The sequence below is a fragment of the Vanacampus margaritifer genome, chromosome 2 (assembly GCF_051991255.1).
Source record: "Vanacampus margaritifer isolate UIUO_Vmar chromosome 2, RoL_Vmar_1.0, whole genome shotgun sequence".
In the NCBI taxonomy this organism is placed as follows: Eukaryota; Metazoa; Chordata; class Actinopteri; order Syngnathiformes; family Syngnathidae; genus Vanacampus; species Vanacampus margaritifer.
This window is the reverse complement of record NC_135433.1, coordinates 45,835,682-45,849,133: the sequence shown is the minus strand read 5'-3', so window position 1 is coordinate 45,849,133 and position 13,452 is coordinate 45,835,682. Positions and strand designations below refer to the sequence as shown.

The 13,452-nt window shown below is 37.9% G+C and overlaps 1 protein-coding gene across 2 annotated transcripts in view; it reads left to right on the top strand.

Moving 5' to 3' along the window:
• agap3 (ArfGAP with GTPase domain, ankyrin repeat and PH domain 3) overlaps positions 1-13,452 on the top strand; it is a 215,939-nt gene that overhangs the window by 70,562 nt on the left and 131,925 nt on the right. The window contains exon 1 of one of the 2 annotated variants that reach the window (XM_077556577.1): positions 11,043-11,493. The exons of the other annotated variant lie outside the window; for it this stretch is intronic. Within the exon in view, the coding sequence (XP_077412703.1) occupies positions 11,388-11,493 (106 nt within the window). The 5' untranslated portion in view covers positions 11,043-11,387. Of the gene's footprint in view, positions 1-11,042; positions 11,494-13,452 lie in introns of those variants that run through there. 2 annotated transcript variants of the gene reach the window in all.

The following is a 13,452-nucleotide window of genomic DNA, read 5'->3' as shown; positions in this document are numbered from 1 at the left end:
GTATCGCTATCGAGCCGATAACACACCTTGTTTCAAGTTTCAAGCAGTAGGGCCCGACCAATATGTATTTTTTTTATGCCAATGCGATGCCGATTTTTGGGAGAAAAAAAATACTGATTATGTAAAAATCTATATTTAATGCATAAAATGATCCCCCTCGTCAACCAATTCCTTTGAATGGGATCCTCCTTTCGCTTTTAGCATTAGCACTAGGCTAGCGATGTTTTAAAAACAAAGCGTGTTTTGTATTTAAATATACAGTGGCTGTAATTCTTATCGTCGTGTGTTTAGTTTCACAGTGAACTCCAACTGGGGTGTTATTAAACAACTTAAAGGACGCTTAGGAACAACAGAATAACCAGAATAACATACGCTACACACTTGCTAGTTGCTAATGCTACGCAAGCAAAATGGTGCATTCAGAGTACTTTCACATCGTCGGAAACTTCGGTTTTCTTCGTTTTAAGGGGGAAATATTGTTTTGACCGGTGTTTGAAGGGCAGTAATCGGTCGATTGTAATCGGCGGCCGATTAATTGGCCGGGCCCTACTTATAACAGATAAACACTTTATTTATGTAAAACCAGAACCCTGATATATACAGTATATAAATACACATTTACCAACTGTAAAAAAAAAAATACATTATTCTTCACCCAGATGGAACAAGAAACTTGGTGATTAAAAAAATAAAATTATAAATATATATATATTGTTTAAATGATATGCAGGGTTTTTCCTGTGTACAAAATTCAGGCAGCCACCTCCACCTAATTTGCTCCCAACCTCCAGCCTGAGCCATTGATATCGTGATTGAGCTCCGCAGCAACACATTTTAACTGCAGTTGCAGTGTTACGCCATTATGGAGGCGCTATAACAACAGCAGTTCACCGGAAAGACCTGAAGCAACAACCAAGGAAGAAACGGCTTTCTTTTTTTTCTTTTTTTTCTTTAATGTACCGAAGTAGAAACAGATCATGGAGCAACCGTTGCATACGCCCATTTCCTGGTTGCGAGGCAGATTGGCGCGCTCCAGGCATCGGCAAAGTCATAAAAACGCAATATATACAATCGACATAATAGTGTTTTACAACAACGCTCAACTATATTTACAATTTAACTCATTCACTGCCATTGACGGCTACAGACGTCAAAGATTCATTTGAACTATTTCTATTAGTTTAACATTTTTTTCCACTTTTGTTAACAAGAGTGTAAAAAAACTAGATTTTTTTAATTGAACATTTAGAACAGATATAAAATGTGTGATTAATTGAAACGAAATTCCAAACTAGTGAAGTCATGCGATTAATTCCAGGTAAAATTTGAATCGCCTGACACCCCAAATTTTTTATCATCTTTTATTCTTTTTTTTTTTAAATTGCGTCAGGCGTTTATTTAAAAAATAATAAAAGTAATTAATCACATGACTTCAATAATTAACTCACGATTAATCAATAATTTTATATCTGTTCTAAATGTAAAATATATATTTTTTAGGTTTTCATACTCTTATTTACAAAAGATTAAAAAGTGTTATAGAAATAGTTCAAATGAATTTTTGACGTCTCTAGCCGTCAATGGCAGTGAATGAGTTAATATATACTAGTGGATGAATTTTTAATGATTGTAGTTAAACAATGGATTTCTCATTTCTAGTCCCTGATCGTAAAATGGTTGCAGGAGGGCGGCCGATAATGGTATAGGTCACCGCCGCGAGTACCTTAAAATACGACTGGTATTGGCACCGATACCGATACCTGGTATCTGTAGTGACCCATCATAGTCAGGATACCACCGCTGCCTCATTTTGAGTCAGGAAAAACCCTGATATGTGTAAATGTCACTATGGGACTGCTGTGCTGTCCCATATTACTCTCCATCCTAGAAAATCCCCAAATTTTTCCACAAAAATGCGGCCCGTACCGTAGATCGCACCGGCACGAATGAGGTATCAAACGATGCGGCTCGATCTGACTCGGTGCGGCATTACTTTTCTAGGAATTCCAACTTACCATGGCCACGCAATTCCCCAAAAAGTCCCATAGGAATGAATGGGAAAAGGAAAGACAAAATCACACATCTAGCACCTTTTTCCAAGACACGCTGCGCGCGCATACGTTAACTGTCCGATATGAATTTTAGCTCATTTTGTAGTAATTTTTACCATCTTTAGCTCAGTGTCGAAATCTTTTTTAAGGAATGAAAGCTCTCCCCCCAGTGTGGCTTCAAAGACAGTGAGTGAAATAGCCTTCTAACACACTCAGTGGAGCAATTAGGCTTTGAGTGGCAGGAACCAAAAAATCTATTTCCAAAAGTCAAAAGTTTCACTTCAACTCGTCACCATGGCCACAATCTTTGCTCACTAGACATCAAATTCTCACATTTTGTAGTGACAAGTCTCTTCTTTCAGACAAACTAACTTTTATTTGGCTAAGGTGTCATTTAGTACCTTTATTTTCACTTTAAGTGAGGAGAAGTCGGACTTATTCGCCTGTCTTTTCCATGTTAATTTCAGGCGCCTTTCTCTTTTCATTTCTGATAAATCACAAGTTCTCAACCTGCTCTCATTTGGTCATTTTTCATCCGATTAAAATAAATGAGAACATGCTCGTGTTCCCCAAACCCTTGCCGTTCTAACGAGGCATTTCTTGAATCTGCATCTTGAACCGTTAAGTCGTGAGAGGCTTTTGTTCGAGGTGTGCTTCGCTCATTCATTTCAGTTGAATGTGTGTTAAAGTTCCAATGTGTGTGCGTGAATGTGCATGTTTCTTAAAGGGACAGTAAGATACTTTTAGTTTATGTTGATTATGGTTAACTTCCACATTTCTTGACCGATTCCAGTCGTTTAAATTTTAAACTGTTCAGCTCATTTACATTTTTTTAAGGACAAGAGTCAGCAGTCCCATTCAAAATTTCTGCGGGAATTTTTCTAGTTATATATAATAAATAAATAAATAATATCTAAAATCTTATATCGCATTTTACAAAACATTCACTAGGTAAAAAAAGAAGAAGACATTAACTGAACTCTAAAACTTTATTGACCTCGACTTAGCAACCACGACGGAGATGTGTACGCCACGTAAGAAAGAAAATCCCTTATTGTACTACTTTTGGGGCATTCGCCGTCAGAGGTTCCACTTGATACAATTATTTATGCCACAAAGATTTGAACGGTAGCAAATAAAATGTGAAAAGTCCCACACGGCTGCCTACACTTCTAATTATGCGCCATAAATTATCCCACCGCTATAAATATTTAAAGCATCTTTTGACATGTTTTTCATTCACTTTTCCCCCCACCAGCGCCTCAGTTGTGTCGCCATCACTCAGCAGGTATACAAGCAACGCTGTCAAGAGCCTAAATGGAAGTAAATGACTCATTTTTCTGGGTTCAAACCAAAATGTTCAATTAATTTCTATGGGGAAAATGTATGATTACACAACAGCACGCATAATTGGTTTTTAGATAGACGCGATATTGATCTGGTGTAGGAGTTGCGGCCTGCGTGTTTGCGTCTGCCGGCGTGTCACCTTGACATGCTTAAATGAGCGGTCTCCCGGGAAATTACTCTTGCAACTCTGCAGAGTTCTTACGCACTCCCCAGTCACATTATTAAGTACACAAACGTAAGGGCTTCATTGATAATTCTGCTTAGATGAAAAGTGTCATTTTTATTTTGTGACTGTCATATATAGTGCAGTTTAATCTAGCGCAATAATTTTCAATTCAAGCAGTGTGCCAAAAGGATCCAATTTTGTTCAATCTGCCCCAAAATTATGTATTCAACAGAAATAATGAAATAATAATAATTTTAACTCTAGATGGCAATTAAACTGTGTATCTACTAGGGGTGTGCAAAAAAATCGATTCTCATAAGAATCACAATTCTCATTTAGTACGATTCAGAATCGATTTTAAATGTCCCAAAATTTATTTTATTTAAATTATTTTATATTGTCTTGCCTTTGTCTGTGTGTGCCTTTATTAGGAGCGCTGTTCATGTTGTACACGATTTGGTCACTTAGGGGCAGTGTGGTTCCACGCGGTCTAATACACTGTTAAGTTGTAGCCACATTAGAGAGTAGAAGGAAAAAGTCACCATCAAATTATTCCAATAAAAGTTGTTTTTTTGCAGCGTGGAAACGATCTTTTGAGTGATAAAAGTGCTGCGAGTAGCGCGCTAATTAGCATTAGCAAGTCAGACTGTAGTAGATCATTACGATTCCTTGCACATCTATAAATTAAAGCAAAAATCATTGTCAATCAAATCATTTTGAATAAAAAAATAGTTCTTAATCGAAAATCGATTCTGAATCGAATTGCAGACCCAAAAATTGGAATTGAATCAAATCGTGAGACATTCAAAGATTCCCACCCCTAGTATCTACTTTTTGTGACATTTTTGGTTGCTGGTGTGCCATGAGATTTTTTTTTTTTCAATATAAAACATGTAGAGATGGGTGTGTACCAATACCATCTTTTTGTATTGGGCCTTCGTACTCGCAAGAGTAGCTGATGCCAGTATCGACTGCGCTTTTGTGGCCGTTTTGTGTCTTGTGGCATATAAAGGTTTTTCTTTATAAATTATCTGTTCTTGTTTCTTTTGTTTTTTTTGGGCAAATATGGTATCGATACTTGGTATCAATATATAGATGACTACTCAATAGTTGAGTACTGGTATTGGTCTGGGAAAAAAAATGGTATCAGACATCCCTAAAAATGGCTTAAAAAAGGCTGGGAAACACGAGAAATGCAATATTAAATCACCTTGTTGCTAGGCAGAATTTGCACAAAAAAATTGCTATGGACTACAAAAGCTGATGGAATTTGTGTTTTATAAATAACATTACTCAACTTTACTTATAAGTAGAGTTGATCAAATTAATTACCAATTCAATAAATAGAAAACATATTTTACAATGGAAAAGTGTCCACTTCTGAAGGACACTGCAGAAAATGAATAAGTTCAGAAAAAAAGTTGTTTTTCATCAATTAAAAAGATTCATTGAGCTCATTAATTGGCACTAAACATTTTAAGATGAAGTCTGTGGTGACAAAAACATAAAAATACCAAGCTGAGTTGACAAATCAAACTATTTTGGTAATGCCAGACTAATTGTGATCGGTACCATCTGCTTCACATTGGTGAACGAAAGCCTTGCTAAAAGTACACAAAACATTAGTAACAACTCTCCATATGACGCAGTGCAGATGTACACAACTGCAAATTACAACCACAGTGAGTGGGCCAATCCACATTATGTTTATAAAGGCAGATTTTTTATTTTTTTTAATATACTCTAGCTCTTATATTGGAACTCATTAGATGGCCCATAACAATTCAAGCCAGACCATTGGGAGTCGTCGGCTGCGATTGGAGGCCGCCGGCTGCTTGTGACGGCCGCGATGATGTCACACGGCGGTCCTCTCTACGGGCTCCCGAAACATTTTCCTCCCATTTATGCCTCGGCAGACGCATTGATTTCCTCTCCGGTGTTTGCACAAGGCTAAATTGGAAGCGTGACATTAATAACAATGAAGAAGATGTGTCTTGTTGTTCCAACATTGCACTTGTGAGTCACATTTGTCACTCCTATATAACGCAGGTGACGGATTTATTTGTGGGTTAACGGAGGTTTTTCTAGCAACGCAATCAATGATATTTTAGCATTTATTTGACAGGGTGTTTGGAAACTCACTGTGACATTTATCAGCTAAAATAAAATATTAACTATCTTGCAGATGCAGCAACAACATGCAGTGGTGCCTTAAGATACAAATGGCGCAAGTTTTTCGAGATACGAGCCTGTCATTCAGACAATATTTTTTTATTTATTTTACTTGAGAGCAAAAATTCAAGCTGTTTAAAGCCACCCCAGTTGATGTTTCTGTCAAACTAATCATGAAACAAAAAATATTATATTGTTATTTAAAACATTCAACTTTGCCTTAAAGTCCACAAGTTTAATGCTAACACATAATGAAAAATGCCATACATGAGCTAATGAATAGCGTCCTTGTAACTTTGCGTTAAAATATACTAGCTTAATGCTAACATAATGAAAAACATCATACATGGGCTAACGAATTCCATCCATGTAACTTTGCCTTGAAGTCTACTAGCTTAATGCTAACACATAATGGGAAACATGATCCATGGGCTAACAAATTCTATCCATGTTACTTTGCCTTAAAGTGTACTGGCTTAATGCTAACACATAATGAAAAATGTCATACATGAGCTAATAAATAGCGTCCTTGTAACTTTGCGTTAAAATCTACTAGCTTAATGCTAACATAATGGGAAACATCATACATGGGCTAACGAATTCCATCCATGTAACTTTGCCTTAAAGTGTACTGGCTTAATGCTAACAAATAATGGAAAATGCCATATATGAGCTAACGAATAGCATCCATGTAACTTTGCCTTAAAGTCTACTAGCTTAATGCTAGCATAATGGGAAAAATTATACATGGGCAAACGAATTCCATCCATGTAACTTTGCCTTGAAGTCTACTAGCTTAATGCTAACACATAATGGGAAACATCATCCATGGGCTAACAAATTCCATCCATGTTACTTTGCCTTAAAGTGTACTGGCTTAATGCTAACACATAATGGAAAATGCCATATATGAGCTAACGAATAGCATCCATGTAACTTTGCGTTAAAATCTATTAGCTTAATGTTAACAGCTAATTGGAATCATCCATCGGCTAACGAATAGCGTCCATGTGGTGGTACTCAGCCGCTCTCTTGTGGCCATTTTACGATTAGGAACTAGAAATTACAAATTAGAAGAATAGAAAATGACTAATAATATTTTTTTTAGGAAAAATGCTATATTGGGATATAAAGATCTTTTAAACAAAAACAGTTACATTCTATAAAATTAGGTTATATTTTTTTGTAGACTATTACGGAGTACGCTTGCAAATGTCGACGTGCATATTAGACCGAAAGAGAAGAGTGGCGCCTTGTGCTGGATGTGGTGTGTGTCAGGCACAGGAAGTCCGTGTGTGATGACATATGTGCACGATTCCATGACTCACGTCCTTGTAGTGATGAGGGGGCTCCTAAACCTCCCGATTACGTGGCTCGGACACGTCACCAAAACAATCTGCCAGACAGACAGCGCCGGTTGTGGCACATGGCGTCTGCCAATTTTGCATCCACAGGGCACGATGCTATCTGCCATGTGTGCAATTTGATAGGGCCCTTAATCGGGGATTGTATTCGATCGCGAGGCCGTACATAATGGACCGCAGTGTACAAAGTAGAAGTCAATCGATGGTGTGGAATTGATGGTTGGTTGCGAAGGAACGGAGGGAAAATGGAGTGCGCGGCTTGGCTGCAACCTGTAGTAGAGAGCTGTCTGTTACTGTATGTCAGAAATGGTTTGCTCTCCTTTGGTCGCTTGAGGTCTCCCTAATTTGTTGGAATTTAGATGTTTCTGGGGTTGGTGAAAGATTTTGATTGGTAACCGGTGGGTAGTAAGTAGGTGATGTAAGGTCGGTGCTGGATTTCACTTTCCTTTCTTTTCTTTGATCCTTCCTCGGGTCTCCTGACAACCTCACGACTCTAGCTGGATTCTGAAGTATTCGGTTTAGGTGAACGGTATGGGATTTTTAATAGGTTTTACGTAAATTAATGAGTATACACTCACGCACATACAAAATAAAAATACAAATACATTTTAAAAAAATAGAGAGAGAGCAATGATGATGACATGTCGAATCGGTAAAATTACAGAATGAACAATACTGAGCTCTCTCAAAAAGAAAAAAGAAAAAGAGGGGGAAAAAGAAAAAAGAAATGGTTTGTTGTGGAAAAAAGAGAACGACTGTAAATTTATGCTACCTTGGTCAGCCATACTGGGCTATTTCGTTTCAGGTATCATTCAGACGTATGTGAGAGCATCAGCATTTGACAGCTTTGCAGTTTTTCTAAGCGTATCATTCCCTTGGCCACGGGTCGCTGAAGCAGTGTTGCAAAATTGCCGCCTGGCAAGAAGTTTTTCTGTCCCTGACTGCGGTTTAGTGCCAGTTTGAGAGCTTTTAGGCTTCAAGCGGAAGATGATGACGCTCAACAACCTGAAGTCGTCAGGATGGGTAAAGCTTTATCACGCTCTGTGGCATTCGCTGAATTGAGATTTTGTTGATGCTGAGTTCCAGTGCAGCCATCTGGATAAGTTTGGTGAGACAGATCATGTTTACAGAAACTTGCCACGGATATCGTCATTTGCACTACCTGTTTGAGCAGTGTGACGGCTGGAAAATCAAACTTAAACTAAACTGCTGTCGGAGACAGAAAAACTTCTCGCAAGGCAACAATTTTGCATTGCTGCTCAGTTAGCAAGACCAGGGAATGATTTGCTTACCAAAACTGCAAAACATGTGAATGACATACTTTTGAGCTCTGGGCTCTCAAAAGAAGCTGTTTCTTGGTTTTCTAATTACCTCAGCAGCCGGACGCAGTGCATTCGATATGATGGATTATGCTCTGGCATTATATCCGTTCTTAAAGGTGTACCACAGGGTTCTGTGCTGGGTCCCCTTTTATCTACCATTTATGTGAACAATCTTGGTCAAAACGTATCTAATGCAGAAATTCACCTTTATGCGGTTGACACCATTATGTACTGCTGTGATTTGCACAAAAAAAAACTTTGTGGTCATTCAAAATACACTGCATGAGCTGAAACTTGTTTTAAATGCAGATTAGACCAAATTTATGCTTTTTAACTAGACCCTAGGACCCAAATATATGTTACTGTTTTTTCAACTCTTGATGGATTGAGGTTGTACATTGTTACAAATACCTGGGCATATTAATTGATGAATCCCTTAATTTTAAATCCCATGTACCTTGTAAAAAAGATAAAGCTAAAACTGGGTTCTTACTTTACAAATAAGCTGTGTTGTTTTTTTTTATGTAAAAAAGTGTCTTGTCGCTGCAACTTCTTTACCTGTTCTAGACTATGGGGATCTTTTATATATGCGTTTCTCTGCACAGTGTCTCCATCAAATAGATAATCTTTATCATGCATCCCTGAGGTTGATTACGAATTGTAAAGCTCTGACTCACCACTGTGAGTTAGACTCTCTGGTCGGATGGCCTGCATTGTCGACCCGCAGACTGACACACCTTTATTTATAAGGCAATTCTTGGGCTGCTTCCCCAGCTCTCAAACTTTTTTTAACAATTATGCTGATTTTGTAATTGCGGAGTGTAATAATTGAAATTGTAATTGAATTTTGATTAATTGCACAGCCCTATCTTTCATACATCAAAATGCAACTCAAGGCGCTTAACAATTAAAACATCCATAGTACAATCAAAAGAAAACACACCCCTCCCCCCAACACCCCCATTTTAGTATAGGTAAACCTTGCATTGTGATAGTTGTTAAAACAATCCGCAGGTTATCACGTATGATATGGATTTTCTCAGCCCAACCCCATTTTTGGCAAAAAATAAAATAAAATACAGATTGCCTATTAATCATCTGATTAATAAAGAAAATAAAATTATATATATATATATATATATATATATATATATATATATATATATATATATATATATATATATATAAAATGGATAATATAAGGCCCCCCAATGCGTTTCAGTGGCCGTCATTTATACAGTAAGTGGCTTTTTACTGTTCGCAGGCCGACCTGGTTCAACCCTATTCCTTGGAATTAGTGGGGGTCAACTGTAAATATATTGCTTAAAAATAAAAAATAAACACTTCTTTTTGGTTCCCAGAATTTATTGCGTGGCACAATGTGTTTAATTAATTAAGTTATAAGGACATTAATCCTTCTCATATATGTGTTTGTGCTACCAAAATCATATTTAACACATTATTGTTTGGTTTGTGATTATTTGTGTTATATTTATGCACTGTTTTTATTCTATTTTATTTTATTTTTTTAAACAAACCATGACTTAATTAGGGTCATTGACGGATGAGAATTTACCCAGACCAGCATGCTAAATTTATTATAAAAACACATAAAAAAATGTATTGTTTACAAATAATTACATTTATTTAAAATTTCGGACATGCATCTATCATGGGAAGGTTTTTGCGATGGTCGCATCAGATGATGGTTGGCCACACCACTTAATATTTTCAATTTAAGTCAAACAATTAGCCATCTAAACAAAACAAGCTAGCTAGCTACACACGTAAAATTACAATGAAAATATATATTTGTTGGACAAAATTAATACTAACTATTTTTTATAGGTCATACCATTTGATGTCCAAATATGGGTAGAGTATGGATAGGGAATTTTTTTTACATAGTTATGAGAAACCTGATAGCTACCCCCGTGGGTTCTTGACTGTCTTGTGGATGATACAAACTCCTGTCTTTAAATGTATTTCAAAATAAAAGTCCTAATTTTTTTATTTCTTGTTGGTACCACCACATTATAAAATGTGTATTGGACAAACGTGACAAGTCAATGACCAGTAAAATTGTTACTTCCAGGTAAATTCCTTGCAGAAGTTGCACTGCTTCACCTGAGCATTGTTTGTAAAAAAAAAAAAAAAGGATTTGATTTGTTTAAGGTCCGCATTAAATGCAAATTTAATTATTCAGTATTTAGATGCAAGTTTATGATAGCATTGTTTATTCCTTCTATCATTCTTAAATGGAAAGCTGTATATTTTTCCTGGTGTTCATTTCCTTCCCTTGAATGTAATGAGATCAAAACATGACTCCTTTTTTCTCCATTTTATAACGTAGATAATGGGTAACATTTGTTGCTAGTGTGTTGTAAAGGCACCTAAGTAATGTGTCAGGACCATGTTGGTGAAACATAAACACATAATGACTAACATGCACAATCACGCACACACAAACATGCATTGCGCGCATAGTATCGTCGGCACGGAACTTCAGGAAGCGTAAAAAAAGAAACATGCTTGTCCAGTTTTTGTGAAAACCCGCCCAGCCTTCTATCAAGGTGCTCCGATTTACAAGGGGGGGAATTGTTTGGCTGCGGGACAGAAAAAGAAGTACACAAGAGAATCACTGTCACCTGCTCTGCTCTTTGTTTTGGAAGGGGGAGTTAGCTAGCACATAGCAGCACACTCATTTTCTTCCTGGACTGGACCCAAACAAAGACAAGAAGAGTGGATTAGCTTTAATCCTATCAGCCTTTCTCATGACGCGGGACCCTGCTGATTACACCTGCAGCGCCAAGGACGGAACCATCCCGTATTGTGTGTTGGAATCCAGCGTGGCCACCGGGAGTTAAGGACATGCTAAGTTAACATGCTGAATCTGAGGAAGAAGAAGCCAATGAGCGACCCAGTTTTGTGGCTATGTTGATTATAAAGAGATTAGATGTAGATTATGCCGCTCTGCTTTGGGAGTCGAAGGCGACACCAATGGAGTGAAAAGGACCCCTTGCTTGACAACGAGCCGTACAGCATTCCTAACCCTTACTTCCTGGACACAGGTAAAAAACTAAAAATAACAATGGCACTCCATGCACTTTCGTTCTAAAATCAACCTATGGCTAACCTGCATCCATCTATGCTATCTGCACCGAAACCCAAGACGACTTCCTAAACCCTCTTGGAATGTTTTTAACTGTCGTCATTCCGTCTGCTGATAACATACGAGCACACAAAGGCGCTTACTGTAGTGAAACGTCCGCCACTGGAACGCTTCATTCCTCAGAAAAAGAAAAAAAAAAGAGGCTTCTTTTGCGTAATATCATTTTGATGCCCACACGGTTTAGCCGGATTTCCTACTGTGACGTTTAATCGCGCATAACTCCTTAGATGGAGACGGTTAACGTAACTTCTACAAAAAAACATCAACAGCATGTCACTGTGGTGCTCTCATGTAATTTTCATCTGATTACTACAGCGATTCCTTAAAACCTTTGCAAACACCAAAAAAATAATAATCAACATGGACAGTAACCGTGGACACTTTTTTATCATGTGTTGACAGAAACCTAGACAGGAGGTCTTTGGTCATTGGAAAGCATCACAATGCAACAAAAAAAAAATCTGTCTTCTGTCTTTCTTGAAATTGGCTGTTCTCGTTGCCAAACTCTTCAGGTTTTGAAATAGACATGACTGGGACTGGGTGGCAGGATTTCGTTTCCTTCCACTTGGTATGACTTCAAAATTACGTTTCACCAAAAGTTGTCCCGAGCCTGAGCTATGGTAGCTCATGGTCAATATGTATGGAGTTCCACAGGATTCAATCCTGGGGCTTGTGCTGTTTTCATTGTTTCTGATTCCCCTGGGTTCCATTTTAAGAAAACAGTAGTAGATGTTGTAGTGTAAAAACACTTCCTTAAGCTGATTAGAGATGCGGAAAACAAGAACACAATGATGAAAAGCAGAGGTGGCAAATCCAGGTCCAGAAAGTAAAAACCCTGCCAAAGTTTGGCTAGTGCTAGCTAGCTCCCTAGCAGGTAAACGAGCACCATGAGAGCTAGCTAAGGAGCAAGCTAGCTAGCTAGCTGGCACCTGAAAGTAAAATTCCTGCCGCAGTTTGGCTTTAGCCCCCAATGCTAGCTAGCTCCCTAGCAGGTAACCAAGCACCATGGGAACTAGCTACCTAGCTAGCACCTGGGGCTAAAGCCAAACTGTGGCAGGGTTTTTACTTTCTGGACTTGAATTTGCCACCTCTGATGTTCATGTTATTCACCAGTATGTCTTAAATTTGAGAGAGAGAAAAAAATATTGTATTTTATTTTTCAATAAAGAAGGTTTCGGTGAATGCGCACATGAAGCTGGTAGGGTTCAGCACCTCCAACAACATTAAGAACCCCACTGCTCTAAATTTTCTGAAGTTGTGAATCTGAGTATGAATATTTAATTTAATTTATTTGTGCCCTGCGGTTGACTGGCAACCAGTCTAGGTTGTACCCTGGCTCTCGCCCAAAGTCAGCTAAGACAGGCTGCAGCTCTCCCACAATCCTAATGAGGACAAGCATTATAGAAAACGGTCGCATGGGCGCTGCGATAATTTTATCAAGGGCAATCTGAGTTCACCCAGCTGCTCTATTTTCTCTAAAATAAACCCAACAACTCTAGTTCATTAGTGCTTAGTTTTTTTTTGTTGGATTGTTCCATTATAGATAATTCGATGACGTCAATGCCAGTGTCTGGAAGACGTATAAAATATTTGTAGACAATTGATTTCAAGAGAAGTTGCTATCAGGTGATAAACTTTCTGGAATATGTTTACACACGGGCACGTTTACTCTGACATTTCATAACCCCGTTCTGTGTAAAATGCTGACTTAATCAGATGCTTTCTACCTCTTTTACGGTTGTCATTTTGTCATTATTTTGAGGAATGGCTTTCAGTTCACTTGCAGTGATGCCATTATGATGCCTTTGATGATGGTGATGTCTTTCTGGTCACAAGGGGGCAGTGCTTCTGCTCTAAC